The sequence below is a fragment of the Rhinoraja longicauda genome, chromosome 29 (genome assembly GCF_053455715.1).
Source record: "Rhinoraja longicauda isolate Sanriku21f chromosome 29, sRhiLon1.1, whole genome shotgun sequence".
Lineage (NCBI taxonomy): Eukaryota > Metazoa > Chordata > Chondrichthyes > Rajiformes > Arhynchobatidae > Rhinoraja > Rhinoraja longicauda.
The window spans coordinates 1,457,105-1,477,708 of record NC_135981.1 but is presented as its reverse complement, the minus strand read 5'-3'; the positions used below and the strand labels follow the sequence as shown (position 1 = coordinate 1,477,708).

At 48.8% G+C, this 20,604-nt stretch overlaps 1 protein-coding gene across 1 annotated transcript; it reads right to left on the bottom strand.

Moving 5' to 3' along the window:
* Positions 1 to 636: 636 nt before the first annotated feature.
* Positions 637 to 20,008, bottom strand: cdk5rap3 (CDK5 regulatory subunit associated protein 3). The gene is made up of 14 exons (XM_078424367.1): positions 19,901 to 20,008; positions 17,983 to 18,028; positions 14,836 to 14,967; positions 12,827 to 12,927; positions 12,690 to 12,738; positions 11,119 to 11,297; positions 10,208 to 10,344; positions 9,672 to 9,825; positions 8,841 to 8,924; positions 7,819 to 7,900; positions 4,815 to 4,900; positions 3,337 to 3,542; positions 2,689 to 2,860; positions 637 to 960 (listed from the first exon to the last, which is right to left on the bottom strand). Exons 1-14 carry the CDS (start codon positions 19,904 to 19,906, stop codon positions 895 to 897), a joined length of 1,500 nt encoding a protein of 499 aa, XP_078280493.1. The 5' UTR covers positions 19,907 to 20,008; the 3' UTR covers positions 637 to 894.
* Positions 20,009 to 20,604: the final 596 nt, after the last annotated feature.

Here is a 20,604-nt window from a genome sequence, read left to right as displayed (position 1 = left end):
GACCGCGTGGGCGCTCCGGTTTCCTCCCACATCCCAAAGACGTGTGGGCTTGCAGATTAACTGGCCCTCTGTAAATTGCCTCGAGCATTTAGGGAGTGGATGATAACACAGTGGGATAACGTAGAACTGGTGTGAACGGATGATCGATGGTCGGCATGGACTCCATGAGCCGAATGGCCTGTTTCCTCGCTGCACCTTTCGATCAACGTGAACCGCGTAGGAAAAAACTGCAGATGCTGGATTGCACTGAAGATAGACACAAAGTGCTGGAGTAACTCAGCGGGTCAAGCAGCATCTCTGAAGAAAAGGAATAGGTGATGCCTCGGGTCAATAGACGATGGTTCTTTCCTTGTCACGTCAGCAACTGCACAGTGAGATATTACACATGCGTGTGCTGTCATTATGCAAGAAGGGGTCAGATCCCTTCCTCAGACAGCAACTCTGAAGAAAAAGAGCAGGTGACGTTTCGGGTCGATACACTTCCTCAGTGTGAAGAAGGGTCTCGACCTGAAACGTCACTCTTTCCTTCTCTCCAGAGATAGTGCCTGTCCCGCTGAGTTACTCCAGCATTCTGCGTCTGTCTTCAGAATCAGCCTGAATCAGCCAGTTAAACAATATCTCCCCATCAGAAGTGTTAGCGACAAACATTAAACCTGTTATACTTTGTTTATTCAGAAGGGTTTCTAAGCTTTTCCCAGCCATCTGTAAGGAAAGGATGACGAACTAAACTCCAAAACCTTAGGAGTTACAAAAGTCCGCCTGCAACAACAGGTTCCAGAATATTCTGTGTGCATTAAACTTTTGGTCCACTCTTCCATCCACTTTGGTGCGAACATTAACTCCACAAGCGTATAACAAATAAATAAACGTGTCCACAGCATGGCAGGGCAGGGATTAGACAAGGACCCCCATCAGGTTCACATGCCGGTTCTGATACCGCTTGGAGATGTCGGCCTCGATCTGAAAGAGTAGGTGGAGCAGAAGGATTTTACCAAAGTGCATTGACACTGTCTGAAGTTGATGAATGATAGGAGCAGAAATAGGCCCATTGTCTAATCTGCCATTCAATCAAGGTTGATCTAACTCTCCCTCCTAACCTCATAAAACATATACAATTCTTAAGGGATAGCACAGGCTAGATGCAGGGAAAATGTTCCCGATGTTGGGGGAGTCCAGAACCAGGGGTCACAGTTTACGAATAAGGGCTAGGTAATTTAGGACTGAGATGAGGAAAAACGTTTTCACCCAGAGAGTTGTGAATCTGTGGAATTCTCTGCCACAGAAGGCAGTGGAGGCCAATTCACTGAATCTGTACAAGAGAGAGTTAGATTTAGCTCTTAGGGCTAAAGGAATCAAGGGAGATGGGGAGTAAGCAGGTACTGATTTTAGATGATCAGCCATGATCATATTGAATGGCGGTGCTGGCTCGAAGGGCCGAATTGTCTGCTCTTGCACCTATTTTCTCTGTTCTATTCCACCGGCCTTCACCCCATAACCCCTGACAGCCGTACTACTCAAACCCCCTGAACACAGCGGCATGCCGAAGCTGGAATAGTCTGAAAGACGGAAGGACTTGGGTTGCTCAGGATTGTGGAGGTGGGAGGAAATGTGGGCCTTGATGACACCCAGTGGTGGCGGCTGGAACTGCCAAAGCATTCTCTCCTTCAATCCATTCCCACACTGGAATTTACACCAAAGATGGACACAGAGTGCTGGAGTAACTCAGTGGGTCAGGCAGCATCTGTGGAGAACATAGATAGGTGACGTTTCACAGAGTGCTGGAGTAACTCAGCAGGTCAGGCAGCATCTGTGGAGAACATGGATAGGTGACGTTTCACAGAGTGCTGGAGTAACTCAGCAGGTCAGGCAGCATCTGTGGAGAACATGGATAGGTGACGTTTCACAGAGTGCTGGAGTAACTCAGCAGGTCAGGCAGCATCTGTGGGCAATGTTTTGGTTTGGGATGGGAACCTTCTTCAAAGATGTTCTGAGGTTCCGCCTGACCCAATGAGCTACTCCAGCACTCTGCGTCTCCTGCCACACTGACCTTTCAGTCCCGGGTCTCCTCCATTGCCAGACGGAGGGAGGCCACACACAAACTGGAGGAACTGCACCTCATATTCTGCTTGGGTAGCTTACAACCCACCGATATGTACACTGAATTCTCCAATTTTAGGTTTCTAACTAGCAAACACCCAGCCCCACTCCCTTTCCCCCCCTTTCTTCACTGTGCTGCATCTGGAGCGACACACTTTTCTCCCTCTCCCCTTCCCCTCTGCCCTGCCCCCTCCCACCTACATCCCTTCCTCAGGCTGCACAATTTCCACAGTTTCAATCCCTCGTTACTTATCTCACACTTTTTGTCGTTTTATCTCGAGCCCTAGTTCAACCATCAGCCAATTCAAAACCTTCCTTGCCTATGTACACCTATCCCTTGCCAGACTTTGTTCTGCCTCCATCTTTCTTCCAACTATCTATCCCCCCCCCTACACAATCATTCTGAAGAAGGGTCCCGACCAGAAACATCATCTATCCACATTCTCCAGAGATGCTGCCTGACCCGGAGTTACTGCAGTACTTTTTGTCTTTTTTTTGTAAACCAGCCTCTGCGCTTCCTTGTGTCTACGTCTCTCTTTAAATGCGATGGAGGTTTCAGCCCAATCGCTGCTCCCCCCTCTTGTTACTCACCAGCTTCTTCAGCTCTTTCGTTCTCTGGATCAGGAGATCTAGTTTGGGCTCCAGGTTGGCCTGTTCCTCCAGAGATTCTTGCCTCTTCTGGACCATCAGGTGCTGCTTTTCTCCCACTGCCTCTGCCTGCTTCAGCTTCTGCTGAAGGAGTTCAGTCACGCGATCGACATAGCTGTGGCATCAGAAGAGTACCAGTCAGTACGGAAACCTGTCCTTCGCAGAATGTAACTGACTGCTCCAGACAGTTAGTCATAGAGTGATACAGCGTGGAAACTGGCCCTTCTGCCCAACTTGCCCACACCGGCCAACATGTCCCATCTACACTAGTCCCACCTGCCTATATTTGGCCCATATCCCTCCAAACCTGTCCTATCCATGTACCTGGCTAACTGTTTCTTAAACGTTGGGATAGTCCCAGCCTCAACTACCTCCTCCGGCAGCTCGTTCCATACACCCACCACCCTTTGTGTGAAAAAGTTACCCCTTGGATTCCTATTAAATCTTTTCCCCTTCACCTTGAACCTATGTCCTTTGGTCCTCGATTCCCCAACTCTGGGCAAGAGACTCTGTGCATCTACCCGGTTTATTCCTCTCGTGATTTTATACACAGGTTTGAGGAGGGAGGATACGAGAGTTGGAGTCACTGACCCGGGAGAAGCGTGGATCAGGAGTAGGTGACGCATCTTCACCCCAGTCAGCCTCTGGACAATATCGGCCAGCAGCGACACCATGGCGGTGGCCTGGGCAACATCCTGGCACTGTACAGCAGCAGGCGCAGTCTGAAACTGGTTTATGGACAGGATGTCAGCCTCCTCCCTCATCTCTGCGATTCGCTGAGTCAGGAACACCTGGAGCTGGTGGGGACAAGATCCACAGGCGATAAGGAACCCAGCAGCCACTGAACAACGAACAGTAGAGAAGATAGACACGAAGAGCTGGAGTAACTCAGCGGGTCAGACAGCAACTCTGGAGAGAAGATATAGGTGCAATTTCGGGTCGAGAGTACAGAGCAGGAACAGGTCGTTCAGTCCACAATGCCCCTGCTAAACATGATGCCAATTTAAACTAATCTCTTCTGCCTGCACGTGATCCATATCCCTCCATTCCCTGAATATCCAAATGCTTCTTAAACACAGCAGCACTGTGGCAAAGTGGTAGAGTTGCTGCCTTGCAGCGCCAGAGACCCGGGTTCAATCCTGACTATGGGTGCTGTCTGTACGGAGTTTGTATGTTCCATGTGGGTTTTCTCCAGAATCACCACTTTCCTCCCACACTCCAAAGACGTACAGGTTTATAGGCTAATTGGCTTGATATAATTATAAATTGTCCCTAGTGTGTGTAGGGTCGTTGGTCGGCGTGGACTCGGTGGGCCAAAGGGCCTGTTTTCGCGGTGTATTTCTAAACTAAACTAATCTACTATCATATCTGCTGCCACCATCACCCCTGGCAGTTTGCTCCAGACACTCACCACCCACCGTGTAAAACAAACATGTCCTGCATATTCCAGGATTCTCTGAAGTACAAGAGGATGAGGACTAGGGTTGCCAACTTCTTCACTCCCAAATACGGGACAAGGCGACGTCACCGCCTCGTGCCCCACGTGACCTCACCCAGCCAGCAGCCACGTGCTCCCGCTCCACCAATGGCAGACGCCCGGGCCGGGAGGCGGATTGCTATGCAACCTCCGTCAGACGAACACACTCCGTTAGCCTACACTGTTCCAACAGGACAGGTGTGTGTAGGCTAACGGAGTGTGTTCGCCTAACGGAGGGTGCGTAGCAACCCGCCTCCCGGCCCGTGGGCCAACAGCGTACCGCGGACACAATACGGGACAAGGGCGGTCCCAAACGGGACAAACCCATTTAGCCCAAAATATACAGGATGTCCCAGCTAATATAGGACAGTTGGCGACCCTAATGAGGAGTGATCTAATGGAGTGATCTTATGGAGGTGTCAGGACGGGGATAGATAGGGTGAATGCACAGAGCCATCTCAGGGTGGGGGAAATCAGGAACCCAGAGGACATTGGTTTAAGGTGAGAGGGGAAATATTTAATAGGAACCTTCGGGGCCACATTCCACACAGAGGGGGCGAGTATTTTCCCAGTATTTATGTGAGCTGGTCACCTCCATCAGCTCATTGATGAACTGGTTCCGGGTCTCTGTATGTTCCAGGATGCTGACTGCATCTTTCCCCCTCACCACTCCATCACCTAGAAACATAAAGGAGAACTTCAACCAGCAGAAACAGTCAGATTGCAATTTTAAAATGCACAGATAAAATGTAAACATTTGACGGCACGGTGGCGCAGCGGTAGAGTTGCTGCCTTACAGCGAATGCAGCGCCGGAGACTCAGGTTCGATCCTGACTACGGGCGCCGTCTGTACGGAGTTTGTACGTTCTCCCCGTGACCTGCGTGGGTTTTCTCCGAGATCTTCGGTTTCCTCCCACACTCCAAAGACGTACAGGTTTGTAGGTTAATTGACTGGGTAAATGTAAAAATTGTTCCTAGTGGGTGTAGGATAGTGTTAGTGTGCGGGGATCGCTGGGCGGCGCGGACCCGGTGGGCTGAAGGGTCTGTTTCTGCGCTGTATCTCTAAACTAAACTACTCATAATAATTAGTCCAAGTGCAATTATTACAGCTCCATTCATACATTTGATATTTTGGTGTTGAGACTCAGAAGTGATTAATGTCATTACTGACAGATATTCATTCACAAATAATGTAAAGTTCATAAGGGCACCACAGTGGCACAGTGGGTAGTGCCGCTGCCTCACAGCTCCAGTGAACCTGGTTCGATCCTGACCTCGGTCGCAGTCCTTGTGTAGTTTGCATGTTTTCCCTGTGTCCACGTGGGTTTCCTCCGGGTGCTCCGGTTTCCTCCCACGTCCCAAAGACATGAAGGTTTGTTGGTTAATTGGCCCTCTGTAAATTGCCCTTAGTGTTTCGGGAGTGGATGTGAAAGTGGGATTTCTGGTCGGGATCCTTCATCAGATAGTCAATTTACATGCAGGAGGTCCCCGACCCGAAGCATCACATATCCGTGTTCGCCATTGCACCTAGTGTAGGGAAAGGATGAGAAAATGGGCTAACGTGGAACTACTGCGATCAATGATCGGCGTGGACTTGGTGGGTGGAAGGGCCTGTTTCCATACTAATACTCCAAACTAAACCAAGACACTGAGGGGAGTGTGAAAGTCTCTTTCTCAGTTATACACAATGCAACTCTAGTTAACATTCTCTAGTCAGTACTGCCACCTAGTGTCCAGAGAACAATTGCCTCCCTTCAACGAGACTTCATCAGAAGGACATGAATGAGACTGTGGCTAATCTGTGACCTAAATCCTCTTATTTTTCCCCCAAGTCCCTTAACACCTTTTATCAGATAATCTATCAATCCTGGCACAGTGGAGTAACTAGTAGAGCTGCTGCCTCCCAACACCAGCGACCCTAATTCCAATGTGTCAGAAGGAACTATAGATGCTGGTTTACACAGTAGACACAAAATGCTGGAGTAACAGCCAGACAGGCAGCATCTCTGGAGAAAAGGGATGGGTGACGTTTCGGGTCAAGACCCTTCTTGCACTAAATGTTGAAGTGTCTCTTTCCGAAACGTCACCTATTCCTTCTCTCCAGAGATGCTGCCTGAGCCGCTGAGTTACTCCAGCCTTTTGGGTCTATCTTTGACCCTGATCCAATCATGCCTTTGTGGTTTGTGGAGTCAGTACATGGAGCAGCACAGCACAGGAACAGGCCCTTTGGCCCTCGGTGTCTGTGCCTGCCATGGTGCTGATTTACACTGCACATTTCCCTCATGTGGTCTGTGTCCCTCAATTCCCTGTGGAAGAGATTCACCACCATTGGAAGGCTTTGAAGGCCATGGATTCACAACCTCCTGAGTGAAGAACTCTCCCATCTCAGACTTAAATGTCCAGTCCCTCAACCTGAGAACGTATCCTCCAGCGCCAGGCTCCTGAGCCAGGTAACACCACCTCTCACTTTATCCAGCCACAAGGCAGTGTATTTGAAAGACACATGTGAAAGAATAACAATTCGGAACCCAAATGAGTTTAGTGTAGTTTATTATTGTCCCGTGTACTGAGGTACAGTGAAAAGCTTTTGTTTGCTTGCTATCTATTATAAAAGACTAGATAGGGCGGCACGGAGGCACAGTGGTAGCGTTGCTGTCTTGCAGCGCCGCAGACCCGGGTTCTGATACTGAGCTAGGGTGCTGTCTGTGTGGAGTTTGCACATTCTCCCTGTGACCGCGTGCGTTTTCTCCGGGTGCTCCGGTTTCCTCCCACTTTCCAAAGACGTGCAGGTTTGTAGGTTAATTGGCTTCTGTGAATTGTCCCTAGTGTGTAGGAAAGAACGCGTGTACGGGTGGTCGCTGGTCGGTAAGGACACGGTGGGCCGAAGGGCCTGTTTCCACGCGGTATCTCTTAACTAAACTAAATGTAAATACAATCCTGCCGTCCAGAGTGCAGTATAACTAAGTAAAAGTTAAAGGGAACAACAGCGTGTAGCGTAGGTTTACTAGGTTAATTCCCAGAATGGCGGGACTGTCATATGTCGAAAGACTGGAGCGACTAGGCTTGTATACACTGGAATTTAGAAGGATGAGAGGGGATCTTATCGAAACGTATAAGATTATTAAGGGGTTGGACACGTTAGAGGCAGGAAACATGTTCCCAATGTTGGGGGAGTCCAGAACCAGGGGCCACAGTTTAAGAATAAGGGGTAGGCCATTTAGAACTGAGATGAGCAAAAACTTTTTCAGTCAGAGAGTTGTGAATCTGTGGAATTCTCTGCCTCAGAATTCAGAATTCTCTGCCAATTCTCTGAATGCATTCAAGAGAGAGCTAGATAGAGCTCTTAAGGATAGCGGAGTCAGGGGGTATGGGGAGAAGGCAGGAACGAGGTACTGATTGAGAATGATCAGCCATGATCACATTGAATGGCGGTGCTGGCTCGAAGGGCCGAATGGCCTCCTCCTGCACCTATTGTCTATAACATTTAGTGCAAGAGGGGTTCAAATATCCCCACTCACGTATCTGGCCGTCACAGGGTGAGGTGACCTGGTTGCAAGACTGTTCATGGATCAGTAACAGGAGGGTATGAAACACACCTTCATCGGCTGAATCCACCACTTTGATTTCAACAGCAGCACTTGTGTCATCTCCCCAGTCGATGAGGTCAGCACTGGGTCTCTGGTCGTTCAGCAATAAAACACAACAAACAATACAATGAAAACTCACACAGGCTCAGGAGTCTTATAGAAACACATAAAATTCTTAAGGGATTGGACCGGCCTAGATGCAGGAAAAAATGTTCCCCATGTTGGGGGAGTCCAGAACCAGGGGTCACAGTTTAAGAATAAGGGGTCGGCCATTTAGGACTGAGATGAGGATTTTTTTTTCACCCAGAGAGTTGTGAATCTGTGGAATTCTCTGCCACAGAAGGCAGTGGAGGCCGATTCACTGGATGTTTTCAAGAGAGAGTTAGATTTAGCTCTTAGGGCGAACGGAATCATGGGATATGGGGAGAAAGCAAGAACGGGGTACTGATTTTGGATGATCAGCCATGATCATATTGAATGGTGGTGTTGGCTTGAGGGGACGAAAGGCCTACTCCTGCACCTATTGTCTCGGCTTCTATGAGTCTCCAGGGTTCCCAAAGAGATCCCGCGGGGCACTGGGCCTGTACTTGTGGGGTTTAGAAGGATGGGGGGGGGGTCTCATTGAAACTTACCGAATAGTGAAAGGCTTGGATAGAGTGGATGTTTCCACTGGTGGGTCGAGGAATAGAGGTCAGAGCCTCAGAATTAAAGGACGTTCCGTTAAGAAGGAGATGAGGAGGAATTTCTTTAGCCAGTGGGTGGAGAATCTGTGGAATTCATTGCCACAGACGGCTGTGGAGGCCAAGTCAATGGATATTTTTACGGCAGAGATAGATAGATTCTTGATTAGTACGGGTGTCATGAGTTATGGGGGGAAGGCAGGGGAATGGGATTAGGAGGGAGAGATAGATCAGCCATGATTGAATGGAAGAGTAGACTTGATGGGTCGAATGGCCTAATTCTATTCCTATCAATTGTGACCTTGTGAGTGAGCAATTGGAGGGAGGTACTTCCAACCAGTAGTGACTTACCTCAGTACTCCCCTCCACTGAGATACCCCAGTCAATCTCATCTGCCTGCTCAGTCCCATCCGTGCCACCGTCTCCCCAGTCGATCTGGAACACATTAGAACACAGTTAGCACACAAACATCAGTGTAGGCAGCTCTTGCTGCTTCTCCATGCAACGCATCGCTGCTTGCATTAATATATTGCAACTTAAACACAGTTGAAACAAGGGACTGCAGATGCTGGTTTACTAAAATAGACAGCGTGCTGGAATTCAGCCTGAAGTAGGGTCTCGAGCCGAAACGTCACCCATTCCTTCTACCCAGAGATGCTGCCTGTCCCGCTGAGTTACTCCAGCAGTGGAATCACTCAGTGGGTCAGGTCACATCGTTTGACGACATGAATAGGCGCTGGTTTGCACGGGACCCTTTTTTCAGTCTCATGGTGGTAGGGGAGAGAGATGGGGGAGGCTTGGCCAGGCCTCGGAGCAACCCAACCAGGATATCAAGGGATATGGGGAAAAAGCAGGAACGGGGTACTGGTTTTAGATGATAGGCTATGATCATATTGAATGGCGTTGCTGGCTCGAAGGGCCGAATGGCCTACTCCTGCATCTATTTTTTTTTGTTTCAATGTTTCTACCTTCAGCTCTACCCTCTCCACTATGAGGATGGTGGGTGTGAGGGGCAGCCAGAAGGCAAGGCGATAACTAACTTACTGCTGCAGACTATCCCAGGCCATTCCAGGCATCCTCATCTCAACTGTTGAAGATTTCTGCTGGCAGTGGGGTCACAACATTAGCACAGGGGTGGTCAAAGATGGCAGGGGTCAGGATGGGAGTCTGGTCAACACTCACTGTGCCCGTGTCCGGTGCCGGCGGGGTCTCCACACACTCCTTGCTGACCGGTTGCTCCACGGATGTCGGTGCCCGCCCCGTTCTCCACTCGTAGAGGGTCGTGTTTCCTCTGGTCTGAATGTGTTTCAGCAGCGGAACGATGGGCTCAGAGACGCTGTCACAACAACACAGCACACTTACAGCACCACAAACCCCAGCCTGATCCCCATCCCCACCACGGGAGCTTGTCTGTCCGCTCTCCTCGTGACCGCGCGCGTTTACTCCCGAGATCTTGGGTTTCCTCCCACACTCCAAAGACGTGCGGATTTGTAGGTTAATTGGCTTGGTGTGAATGTAAAATTACCCCTAGTGTGTGTAGGATAGTGCTAGTGTGCGGGGCCTGTTTCCGAGCTGAATCTCTAAACTCATGACTCCAGATCCAGGGGTCCCAGTGACCGCAAACTACACTTCACTGCAACCAGCATAGTTGCCACTGGAACCGATGGAGTGGACGCCTCCCAGCGTGAGACTGAGCTGAGCTGCTGCCACATTCTTACCGGCCACAAACAAACTCCACGCAGGCTTCGTACAGCTGAATTATGTCGGTGAGGTTTCTGGCCCCCTCGGCGATGTTACTGAGGTCAGAAGGGAGGTCCTTGCACAGGGAGAGCACTTCCTGATGGACATCTTTACCCTGTTCAGACACAAACACGAAGACATCATCAGGGCGAGAGGCTCCACGCACTGAACATATTACATTTGATATTACATTCCTTTCTCCTTTAAAGAGAATACACAAACAGATAAACCTGAGAGACACAGAGAACTGCAGATGCTGGAATCTTGAGCAAAACACAAAGTGCTGGAGGAACTCAGCGGGTCAGACAGCATCCGTGGAGGGAATGGACAGACGACGTTTCGGGTCAGGACCCTTCTTTAGGCTGACATATGTTTAACATTCTTATCCGCAAAAAAAAAAAACTACTGGAAGAACTCAGCGGTTTGGACAGCAACTGTGGAAAAGATGTCTACTCAGCCATGATTGAATGGCAGAGTAGACTTGATGGGCCAAATGGCCTGATTCTGTTCCTATAACTTCTGAACTTATGGTTCATAACTTATGATAGTGGGGCGGCATAGTGTCGCAGCGGTAGAGTTGCTGCCTCACAGCGCCAGAGACCCGGGTTCCATCCTCACTATGGGTGCTGTCGGTACGGAATTTGTACGTTCTCGGTTTCCTCCCACATCCCAAAGTCAAACAGGTTCTTAGGTTGATTGGCTTGTGTACATTGTCCCTAGTGTGCAGGATGGTGCTGATGTACAGGGTGATCACTGTACATGCTGAAGGGCCTGTTTCCACGCTGTATCACTAAACATATGACCCAGCGGTCACAGACCCACACGCTTGTCCCTGCACTACCCCACTGTTCACGGTGCGGCTACACTGACACACTGCGGGCCGACGTACCGTTATTCCAAACTGCCTGCAGGAGGCGAAGAACTTGTCGCGCAGGGAGGAGGCGATGTTGATGTGATCCAGCTCCTTGCGGCTGTATTCTTGCTGCAGTTGCTGGCACTTGGTGATCTGCTTCTTCAACGAGGGGATCTCGTACGTCACATTCCTCACCAGCAAACTGGCCAGCTCAACTGCCGCACAAACACAAGGCGAGGCCGTGAGGCTGGGGGAGGCAGAACACACGAGAACAGACCCACTCCTGCCGCCCACAATCCCACTCCCATAGTCCCACTCCCATAGTCCCACGTCCCACAGTCCTACCCCCACAGTCCCACCTCCCACAAACCCACTCCTACCTCCCACAGTCCTACTCCCATATTCCCACAGTCCCACCTCCCACAGTCCCACTCCCATAGTCCCACCCCCACAGTCCTACTACCGCACCCACATCCTACTCCCACTCCCACACCCACATCCTACTCCCACACCCACATCTTACTCCCACACCCACATCCTACTCCCACAGTCCCACTCCCACAGTCCCACTCCCACATCCTACCTCCCACAGTCCCACTCCCACATTGTCACAGTCCCACCTCCCAGTCCTACCCCCGCACCCACAGTCCCATCCCCACAGTCCCACCTCCCAGTCCCACTCCCACATTGCCACAGTCCCACCTCCCACACTCCTACCCCCGCACCCAGACCCAGTCCCACAGTCCCACCCCCAGTCCCACCTCCCACAGTCCCACCCCCACAGTCCTACCCCTGCACCCACATCCTACTCCCACAGTCCCAGTCCCACAGTCCTACCCCCGCACCCACATCCACTCCCACAGTCCCACCCCCATAGTCCCACTCCCACAGTCCCACTCCCACATTGCCACAGTCCCGTTACCTAAGGGAAGGGTTGATGAGCCAACAGCTGAATTTTGTTTAGAAATACACCACAGAAACAGGCTCTTCCGCCCACCACGTCCACGCCGACCATCGATCACCCATTCACACTAGTTTTATGTTGTCCCACTTTCTCATCCACTCCCCACACATGAGGGGCAATTTACATTTATACTGAGCCAATTACCCTGCAAACCTGCACGTCTTTGGAGTGTGGAAGGAAACTGGAGCACCCGGAGAAAACCCACGCAGGCCACGGGGAGAACATACAAACTACGCACAGACAGCACCCATAGTCAGGATGGAACCTGGGTCTCTGGCGCTGGAGGGCAGCAACTCTACCGCTGCGCCACCGTGCCACCCTCATGTATAGTATTATCTGATCTAATAGGATAACATGTAAAAGAAAGCTTTTCACTGACAACAATATACCTAAACCTAAAGTGTAGATCTATTTCATCCACATCAGGGAATAGGTGGGGCTTTAGTTTAATTTTTCACCTGAAACATGACACGGTATTATCTTGGCGTACTGTGACATCAGCCAAGACAATGAAGTCATATCTCTAGAGTGAGGGTGGACCCATAGCCTCCTGACTGATGCACAGCAGTTACCTGTCGAACCATAGCAACCCAACTGCCCCAAATTCAATGAGTGCATTGTACATCTCAAACGGTTCACATACCTAGGTAGACGTTGTCTTTTTCATACAAAGACGTTATTTCCTGCCAATCCTACAGCAACAAAAAGACAAAGGGATAACTTTGGGTTCTTTTTTTTACACACCGATACACCTACAAGCCAAATTCAGGATAAAGTCACCTTCATCCGTTGAGAAGAATAGCCACCGAAAATATTCTTTGTTGAAGCTTCTGTTCTTCTGAGGATCTCTACGATTCTCAGGCAATGGAAATAATGAATATCTGCAGGAGAGAAATAGAATTATCAGTTAACACAGAAGGGATTTCAGTTCTTTAGATAGTGAGAGCAAATGGGGAAGATCACATTTGCATTCATCATACTTGCATCAGTTACTGTGTAATACTGCACTGGAGTGGCGACCCAGAATTACAGCTCGTGTCCCCAAAATGTGGCTGGATGCATTGAATTTCAGGGAATGTATAAAAAATGCTGGAAAAGTGCAAATAAATTCATTTCCAAAATGAAATTGCATGCAGGCGTCCCTGGCTTACGATGTTTCGACTTGCGATAGTTCGACTTTGCGATGGTGCAAACGGCAGCTACCCGTAGCGAGCCGCTCGCTTCCGGCCACGTGATCGCGCGTATTAAATGCATTTCAACTCACAATATTTTCGGTTTCCCCATCGTAAGCTGAGGAACTCCTGTATTAAGAAGCAGCAGCCCACCCGCCCCTTCAAGCCTTGATCTTCTACGCCATCACCACTTTCATGCAATCGCAGGTTTTAAATTGCTCTTTCCAAATTCTACAAATGCTCTGTCAAAAGCACCCATTTGTCATTACCACCTGTAATGTCATCATTACGGTCAATTAGTTTGCTTTGGGAACTGCTCAGCCCAAGCCTGCAAACGTGCTTGTGGATGCAGCCCAGTCCAGCACACAGACCAGTCTCCTTCTATCGACTCCATCTACACTTCACGCTGCCTCAGGAAAGCAGCCAGCGTAGTCAAGGACCACTCACATTCCCTTTTCCCCCTCTCTCCCATCAGGCAGACGATACAAAAGCTTGAAAGCGCGTACCACCAGATTCAGAAATTGATTCTTCCCAATCTTATTGTGCACCACTCTACATACATTGCACACTTGTGGTCAAACTCCAGAAAAGCAAGCTTACAGAGACTTCAAGTAGCTTATAATAATGCTATGAGAATATTACTTAAGAGACCTCGATGGTGTAGTGCAAGTGAAATGTTTGTGGCTGCAGGAGACTTCACAAACTGTCTTAAGAAATCTTATGTATAAATTTATTTGCCGGATTAATGACTCTGAAAATGAAATCATCGTGGCCTTATCAAACATAAGGTTTAGCACCACACGCTACCAATCCCAGCTGTGGAGACATTGGTCTCGTTGTCAGACACTGATTTTTTTTTAATTCTTGGTTTTAAACCATGTATTGTGTCCTTTTGTATGTAATTTATTGTGCTTTTGTATGTAATTTATCCTATGTAATGTCTTGTCTGTTATCTGAACCCTGAGTCTGTAATAAAAGTATTGATATCCTGACTGATATACTTGAATTGACATCTCACAAGCTAAGGGATGTGGTCCCAATGCCCCATCCACCATGCTGCCGACCTTGCGCTTTTTGTCATCTGCACTTTCTCCACAGCTCTAACACTGTAACCTGGATAGCACACAGAAATGTTTTCACTGTATCTTGAGAAACTATTGAAGGAACAAGGCACTACAGATGCTGGTTTACAAGAAAAGGACACAAAGTGCTGGAATAACTTGGCGGGTTAGGCAGCCTTGCTGGAGAACATGGATAGGTGACGTTTTGGATCGGGACCCTTCTTCACAGTCTAAAGAAAGATCCCGACCCGAAACATCACCTATCCATGTTCTCAGGGGATGCTGCCTAAACCACCAAATTACTCCAGCATTTTATGTCCATTTCTCAACACCAATATTTCTTAACTCCCTTAATATCTAGAAATCTATCCATTTCTGTTATCGAAAGAACTCAACCTGTTTTAAGCAGGAATAAGGAGATGGAAAGAGAGGATAGATTTAGAGTATGAAATAAGTACAAAAAGACAGGATCTGAGGATGAATAATTCCACCGAAAGGATGGATGAAATCTGCAAGGCCCTACTGCCCGGTGGTGAGGGTTTAGCGATGTACTGACATGATCCTGAAAGGAGCAGTTTGATTTCCTCATTCTCCGGCATATCCTGGATGGCATTGTTTATTTTCTCCCGGATCTCCAGCCCCGAATTCTGCCACTTCAGTTTGCAGTGTCTCCGATCCACCAGCCAATCTGAGGAAACAAAACCTTCCTGAGAATCTCATATCACCTGGAAAATTCAGCCAACAGGTAAAAAATTAGATGCTTCCATTTGTCTTTCATAAGGTCGTAAGTGATAGGAGCAGAATTAGGCCGTTCGGCCCATCAAGTCTACTCCGCCATTCAATCATGGCTGATCTATCTCTCCCTCCTAACCTCATTATCCTGCCTTCGCCCCATAACCTCTGACACCCGTACTAATCAAGAATCTGCCATTCAAATACTCCCCACTATTTTTCTACACTGTGTTACGCACAGTGATGAGTTTCAGTTTAGTTTATTGTCACGGGTACCGAGGTACAGTGAAAAGCTTTTGTTGCGTGCTAACCGTGACTGACACGGAGGACCGCGGCATCATCTATGCTGACACTACCAGTGCTGGGCTCAGAGACTGCTGCACTGCAGAAGGTGGTGTCCTTCAGTTACACTTTACAACATGGAGACAGACCCTTCAGCCACCGAGTACACGCCGACCAGCAATCACACACTGTTTCTACATTATCCCACATTCTCATCCACTCCCTACACACTAGGGCCAATTTATCTTTGGGATGTGGGGGGAAATCGGAGCCCTGGAGGAAACCCAGGCGGTCACAGGGGAAATGTACAAACTCCATGCAGACTGCACCCGAGGTCAGGATGGAACCCGGGTCCCTGGCGTTGTGAGGCAGCAGCTCTACCCGCTGTGCCACCGTGCCGCCCTAAGTTGTTGATCCACCTCAGGAAGTGGACATGAAAGTACACAGACCACCACTTTAAAGAGTGGGTGTGAATCCCTTTGAAGTGTGGACTCAATATTCACCACCCGTCCAATCACAAAAATATATATCATCTGATCAAGATCCCAGTACTGATTTGGGAAGAAACTGAAGCCCTGGAGGAAACCAACGCGGTCACAGGAAAGTTGTACAAGTTCCACACAGACAACACCTAAGAGCCGGATCGAACCCACGGCTCAGGTGCTGTGAGGCAGCAACTCTCCCGCTGCCTGCCCAAAGGGTCGAGCAGCATCTGTGGATGGAAAGGATGTTTGGGGTCAAAACCCTGCGTTAAGACTGAGAATGGAGTGGGAAGATATCTGGTACAATGGAGAGTGGTGACACAGCAGAGGTGATAGTTAGACCAGGGAGGGGTCAGGCATGGTGGACAGATGGAGCAAAGTAAGGGAGGAGCGGAGTTGGCCGACAGAGGCAGGTAGATGCTGCCTTTAATTTATGTTCTTCTGCTTTGTTGGTGCCACTGGGTAACAGTCTTGGCCCCTGTATCTGAGGAAGGATGTGCTGACTTTGGAGAGGGTCCAGAGGAGGTTTACAAGAAAAATCCCCGGAATGAGTGGGTTAATATATATCATGAGCATTTGATGGCACTGGGTCTGTACTCGATGGAGTTTGGAAGGAAGAGGGGGGACCTCATTGAAACTTACCGAATAGTGAAAGGCCTAGATAGAGTGGATGGGGAGAGGATGTTTCCACTAGTGGGAGAGTCTAGAGGTCAGAGCCTCAGAATTAAAGGGCGTTCCTTTAGGAAGGAGATAAGGAGGAATTTCTTTAGTCAGAGTGTGGTGAATCTGTGAAATTCATTGCCACGGAAGGGTGTGGAGGCCAAGTCAATTGATATTTTTAAGGCAGAGATAGATTGATTCTTGAATAGTACAGGTGTCAGAGGTTATGGGGAGAAGGCAGGAGAATGGGGTCAAGAGGAAAAGATAGATTAGCCATGATTGAATGGCGGAGTAGACTTGATGGGCAGAATGGCCTAATTCTGCTCCTATCACTTAAAACTTATGAACAGGTTTCAACAGCGACTGTGAGTGAAACTTACTGCCACTAATAATTTAAAAAACCCTTGAACTTTAGGAACTGCCTGCAACTCCTGATTTAGATGCACATCAACTTTGGAACTTAACATTGTTGAATTGTAGTTAAATCTGTTCCTCATGCAGAAAATATGCGAAACACTCAGCGGGTCAGGCAATGTTTGTTGAAAGAGAAACAGTTGATGTCGCCTGAGCTGCTGAGAACTTGCACCATTTTGTTTTATTTCAGATTTCCAGCATCTGGTATTTTTACTTTTTTATTTTCTTCAAACACTTGGAGATCAATTAAAAAAAATGTTACTGGGGAGAAGAGAAACAAAATGGTTTTTTTTAATGAACAGGAACGCACTAACTTAAATGACAGTGAATGGAGATTTAAGAATAATGTATGAAAGGGATGTGCATAAATTGATTTATTGAATCTTTATTGTCATTTTATATTGTGTGTTATTGCATTCACAGGGTGTTGAGCTGCTGCATTGTCTCATTGTTGGTACACATGACAATTAAATACTCTTGACTCTCTCTCTGCAGAAATACAGAAAGAGTTGAAAGATGAGGGGCTTATGCTTATGGTAGTTTTATTAAAGGGGTGGCAGAGGCACAATGGGCCAAATAGACTTATTTGCTCACATTCAGCATCATCCATTTTGGAAACAACATTTTTTGTTCATTATATAGGGTTGGCATTGAGATTGTGGGCCGAAGGGCCTGTTCCTGTGCTGTACTGTGCTTTGTGTAGGGAGAAACTGCAGATAGAAACATAGAAAAATAGGTGCAGGAGTAAGCCATTCAGCCCTTCAAGCCAGCACCGCCATTCAATATAATCTTGGCTGATCATCTAAAATCAGTACCCCGTTCCTGCTTTTCCCCCATATCCCTTGATTCCTTAAGGGAATGCTGGTTTACATTGAAGATAGACATAAAATACTGGAGCAACTCAGCAGGTGAGGCAGCATCTCTGGAGAAAAGGAATACGTCATGCTTCGGGTCGAGAACAATTTTAAAGAAGTTTTCCCTTCTCAGAGTTTTGCAACAGAGTCTGAAGGGCCTCGACCCGAAACATCACCTATTCCTTTTCTCCAGAGATACTACCTGACCCACTGAATTACTCCAACACTCTGTGAGTATCTATACTGTGCAATGTCCTATCCATCAGTGCAGAGATTTACCCAAGAGCTTGCTGGTCTGTATGTCGATTGGAAATTTCCTTTGTTCCTGCAGGGAAAATAAAAAGAAGATTAAACTCAATATAAACTACAGGAACAACCCCCCCTCTCAGAGCCAGGGAGTGAAAACAGGAAGAAACAGCATTGAGCCTTAAAAATGGTGCTTAGGTTCCGAGGGAAGACAGACAGCAAACTCAGGGAGAGGAAGCTGAAGGCCACAGGTATCAAAATTACACAGAAAATGGTGGAAACTGAAAATACTGAAAGAAACCTAGCAAGTCTCACAGCATTTGGGAACAGCTCCAACCAAGGCCGGAAGAAATTGCAGTGAATTGTGGACACAGCCCAGACCATCACACAAACCAACCTCCATTCCATTGACTCCATCTACACCTCACGCTGCCTCGGCAGCATAATCAAGGACCAGTCTCACCTTGGTCACACCCTCTTTCCCCCTCTCCCATCAGGCAACTATGAATACGCAAACTTCCAGATTCAGGGACAGTTTTTTCGCAGCTGTTATGCAACTGTACCATCCTACCAACTAGAGGGCATTCCTGAGCTACTGTCTACCTCATTAGAAACCCCCAGACTATCATTCATCAGACCTTATTGGACTTTAACTTGCACTAAACGTTATTCATGCTATTCCCTTTATTGTGTATCTGTACATTGTGAATGGCTCAATTGTAATCATGTATTGTCTTTCCGCATGCAACAAAAGCTTTTCACTGTACCTCTGTACACATGAAGATAAACTAAACTCAAACTTATGGACATGAGCAGAGTTAAGCCATCAAATTCATCTGATTTTGAAATAGGGTGAAGGTTTGAGCAGGTTGGGCCGACACTCATGAGAGTTTAAAAGAATGACAGGTAATGTGAGGAAGATTAGTTATACAGCCTGGAAACAGTGGCCAACATGTTCCATCTACACTAGCCCCATCGTTTGTCCCATATCCCTCTAAACCTGTCCTATTCATGTACATGTCCAAATGTTGGGATAATCCCACCTCAACCACCTCCTCTGGCAGCTTGTTCTATACACCTACCACCCTTTGTGTGGAAAACGTTACTCCTCATATTCCTATTAAATCTTTCCCCCCTCACCTTGAACCAATGTCCTCTGGTCTTCGATTCCCCTACTCTGGGCAAGAGACTCTGTGTATCTACCCGATTCTATTCCTCTATTGGATCACCCCTCATCCTCCTGCACTCCAAGGAACAGAGTCCCAGCCATATGTTCCCCATGTTGGGGGGGGGGGGGGGGGGGGGGAAAGAGTCCAGAACCTGGGGTCACACACAGTTTAAGAATAAGGGGTTGGCCGTTTAGGCAAACCTTTGGAGAAACTTTTGCACCCAGAGAGTTGTGAATCTGTGGGATTCTCTGCCATAGAAGGTAGTGGATGCCAATTCTCTGGATGATTTCAGGTTTAGATCTTAGGGCTAATGGAGTCAAGGGGTATGGGGAGAAGGCAGGAACGGGGTACTGATTGTGAATGATCAGCCATGATCACATTGATTGGCGGTGCTAGCCCGAGGGGCTGAATGGCCTCCTCCTGCACCTATTGTCAATATTTCTATGTCACAACCTGTGCTCCTTATTCTCCTCTCAGATGGGGAGGAAGGTGGAGGCAGCGGCGGGGATCGAACCCCCGGCCGGGGAGCGGCAATACATGGCGGAGGGACAAGGCCCCACCTCACAGTCTGGAGACGAGGGGCCGAGCGGCCTCCTCCCTTAGTTGGGGGGGGGGGCCAGCAGCGGCCACTCGGCCCGGATCTGGGATAGGATATAGGGGGGGGGGGGGAAAGAGTGTCCGGAGCCGGCCGCCCGGGAGGGAGTGGGGTTGAGGCGAGTGTCGGGCGCTGGCGGGTCCAGGCAGGGCCGGCGGGAGCGCAGAGGCCGAGGCCGCGGACTCACCTCCATGGCGCCCACTCCGGGACCCCGCGGACACGTGACCGCCCGCAGCGCCGCCCAGAGGTACTAGAGGAGCACGATGGACCACTCCATTGAAGTCGCCTGTAGTGCGCAAAGGAGCCATTTTAGTAAGCAAAGCCCACCGTTCGCTCTGCCGCTCGCGGTGTAATCAGTATTGTGGGGGGACAGTATGTGTGATGAGACCATTAAAATGTAGAATATACCTCATCTATCAATTCACAGATGTTGTTATTTTTCTTTTTAAATGTTTCTGCAAGTTTCTGCCTACTAAAATGGCGCCGTGACGTACTACGGTTTTTAGGGTCGAGTGGTGCATCTTGCTCCTCTAGTATCTTTGGCGCCGCCCAACCAGCGCCAGCCAACCAATCACCGCCAATCAATCACCGCCAACCAATCAGTGCCGCCCAACCAATCAATGCCTACCAATCAGCGCCGCCCAACCAGCGTCAACCAATCAATCACCGCCAACCAATCAATGCCGCCCAACCAGCGCCAACCAACCAATCAGCGCAAATCAATCATCGCCAACCAATCACCGCCAACCAATCAGTGCCGCCCAACCAGTGCCAATCAATCAGTGCTAACCAATCAACGCCGACCAAGGAGCGCCGTCCAACCAATCAGCGCCGCGCTCTCAGCGGTCGGATGTCAGCGGCTCCGCTATTGGGCGGTCCGGCCCTGGGCGG